The sequence below is a fragment of the Octopus bimaculoides genome, chromosome 24 (genome assembly GCF_001194135.2).
Source record: "Octopus bimaculoides isolate UCB-OBI-ISO-001 chromosome 24, ASM119413v2, whole genome shotgun sequence".
Taxonomy (NCBI): domain Eukaryota; kingdom Metazoa; phylum Mollusca; class Cephalopoda; order Octopoda; family Octopodidae; genus Octopus; species Octopus bimaculoides.
In genome coordinates this window covers 24,854,886-24,857,522 of record NC_069004.1, presented here as the reverse complement: position 1 = coordinate 24,857,522, position 2,637 = coordinate 24,854,886, and the positions used below count along the sequence as shown (strand labels likewise).

The following is a 2,637-nucleotide window of genomic DNA, read 5'->3' as shown; positions in this document are numbered from 1 at the left end:
ATATACATGGTTCATTTCATATACGCGCGCGAACTTTCAAAGAAATATCATTTCATATAGTTTTTTCTTCTTCCAGGTACCATAAATGGATACTTTACATACGGAATCGATGAAGCAGAAAATCTAATAAATAGTAAAAATATAATTAAAATTTTTAATGAACATATCTTACTCATTGGTATACATGTAAAATTATTACAAACAATTATTTAAAAAAATACACAAGTACGGTCTAAATGAACGACGTACACACAAACATATACATATCTACGTACATATATGCGTGCATAAATAAATAATACACACAAACACACACACACACACACTTACACACACACATACACATATACGTATATGAATATATTTACATATTTATGTACTACATCAACATTTCTGATACTTGTGACCTTAACATAAGATATTTATAACCCAGAGTGTTTGACATTGTCTTTTCGAAAGACATCGTTCATAAAGCCATTACTAACGACACCTTTTGCAAAGACAACATCATCATTATCATCTGCATCATCAGCATAATCACTATTAAACCAATACTACCACCGCAACCACCACAACCCACTACAATTCACTACAATCAGAATTAACGCCACCATAACCGCTGCCACCATCATTGCTGTTATCAAAAGCGACCAGACGAAGAATAAGTACATGAGAGTTCGATATAAGTACGGAATATATTGGAATGAAATTATGTTTGAAAACATAAATGAAAATAAAAATAAAAAATAAAAAATAGGAATAAAAAAAACTGAAATAAAAAAAATAGTAATATCATAATAAAAGACTTGTTAATCAAGGTATGAACTGTCGCTCTTGGGATTCTGCAGAATGGTTCACCTTGTAAATTGCACTTATTACGAGAAGGGTGCGTTGCAAAGACGTTTGTGCAAAAACAGCAATGCATTCTGCTGCGGTCCTCTCTCGTCACGTCACTGCTCCAGCGCCGCCTGCGACTATGTGGACCAAGGCTCCGTTATCACACCTTCAGTGTGAGTATCAGTTATAATGTTATCGTATTTATAGTATTGGTGGTGGTTTCAGTGGTTATGGTGGATCTGTTGTTTTTCATATTGTCTACGTTGTTGTTTATGTTGGTGATATTGTTGTCATATTTTTTTGTTTTGTCTTTTCATGATTGCTCGATAAAATAATCCTTCAAGGCAGCCGACTTGGCAGAATCGTTAGGACGCCTTTTAGTAAATGTTCCGCTTCGTTACGCTCAAAGTTCAAACTCCGTCAACTATGCTTTTCGCACACGACATGCAAAATACCAGTCCAGAATTCTTTCTCTCTCCCTCTATCTCTTTCTTTCTTCTTTCTTGCTCTCTCTATTTATCTATCTATTTTCTCATTCATCTTCTCTATTTGTTTGGAATAAATCTGCTTTGTTCAGATTTGAAGAGGGATGAGAACCTTTGAACGCACACGATACGATGTATGTCACGACGGTACCCAACGACTCCATCAGAGTTTCAGAATCCAAGAAATTAAGGAAGGAAAAGATTTTGTCAGTAAAAAGTGATAGATTTTTAGAGATGGCCTAAACTGGACACTGAACTTCAAGAGAATTCCACCACCAAAATATACCTTACACAATCAACCCAACGAAGTAGTCAGGTAGTCCCTAATTGTAATTCAACATGCTAGAAGTTGCAGCCAAATCACACCATACTCTCTTAAAATAATGGAATTTAGTTAAAACCCTCACTTCTTATGGATCATAGTCCATCGACAACTTTTTTTTTCACTGTCTCGATTCTGAGCTGTCTTTTCAGTTTCCCTCCAGTTGGACCTTTGCCCTTCCTTGCAGCTTCCTTTCGCTGGGGGAAGGCCTTTTTCCCCTATGTTTTGAATTGCTATCGATGCTTCTGTTACTTTGCTTTTATCTCGGTACAGATGTTGGCCCTTACGCAAACTCACTTTTACCTTTGGAGAGATGTATTAGTTTGGCCTCCGTATTATGAGTTGTCCAGGAGTGGAGGCCCTACCATAAGCTTGTACTCCGCTAGTATACCTCTTAGATTCATTGAGACACAGAGGCCACCACTCCACCACAAGGACTGGACGCTGTCATAGTTAAAAAGAATGGATAGACACACTATACTCTAGTCTTGAAAAGAAAAGTTTGAGTAACATGGGAACAAAAAATAACAAATTATAATGCATCACATTTTCAGGTGATTCGGTTGCTATTCTTAACAGATCGAGTGGCCCCGTTTGTTTGTATATCTTTTATTTTTTCATTATCTTTTACTTATTTCAGTCATTTGACTACGGCCAGGCTGGAGCATCACCTATAAGAGTTTCAGTGGAACAAATCGACGCCAGTATTTCGTTTTTAAATTTCTGGTGATTATTCTCTCCAATATCTTCTTGCCGAACCGCAAAGTTACGGGGGCGTAAACAAACCAACACCAGTTTACAATCGTGGGAAGAAGCAAACACAAGGACAATGACATACACACATATACATATTGCTTCAGTGGTACATATACCAAAATGACAGCCATTTTCGTGAAACGGTCCTTATTTTTGTTTCAAAGTGACGTCTAATGACGGAAACAAGTGAAGATACACACACACACACACACACACACACACACACACACACACACA

The 2,637-nt window shown here is 36.9% G+C and overlaps 1 protein-coding gene across 8 annotated transcripts in view; it reads left to right on the top strand.

Annotated features, from left to right (window-relative positions):
• Positions 1-2,637, top strand: part of LOC106882974 (uncharacterized) — a 188,758-nt gene that overhangs the window by 131,449 nt on the left and 54,672 nt on the right. For 5 of the 8 annotated variants that reach the window (XM_052976459.1, XM_052976455.1, XM_052976456.1 and 2 more), the window contains one exon: positions 77-1,010. The exons of the other annotated variants lie outside the window; for them this stretch is intronic. In XM_052976459.1, coding sequence (XP_052832419.1) covers positions 920-1,010 — 91 coding nt within the window. In that variant the 5' untranslated portion in view covers positions 77-919. The remainder of the gene's footprint in view (positions 1-76; positions 1,011-2,637) is intronic. 8 annotated transcript variants of the gene reach the window in all.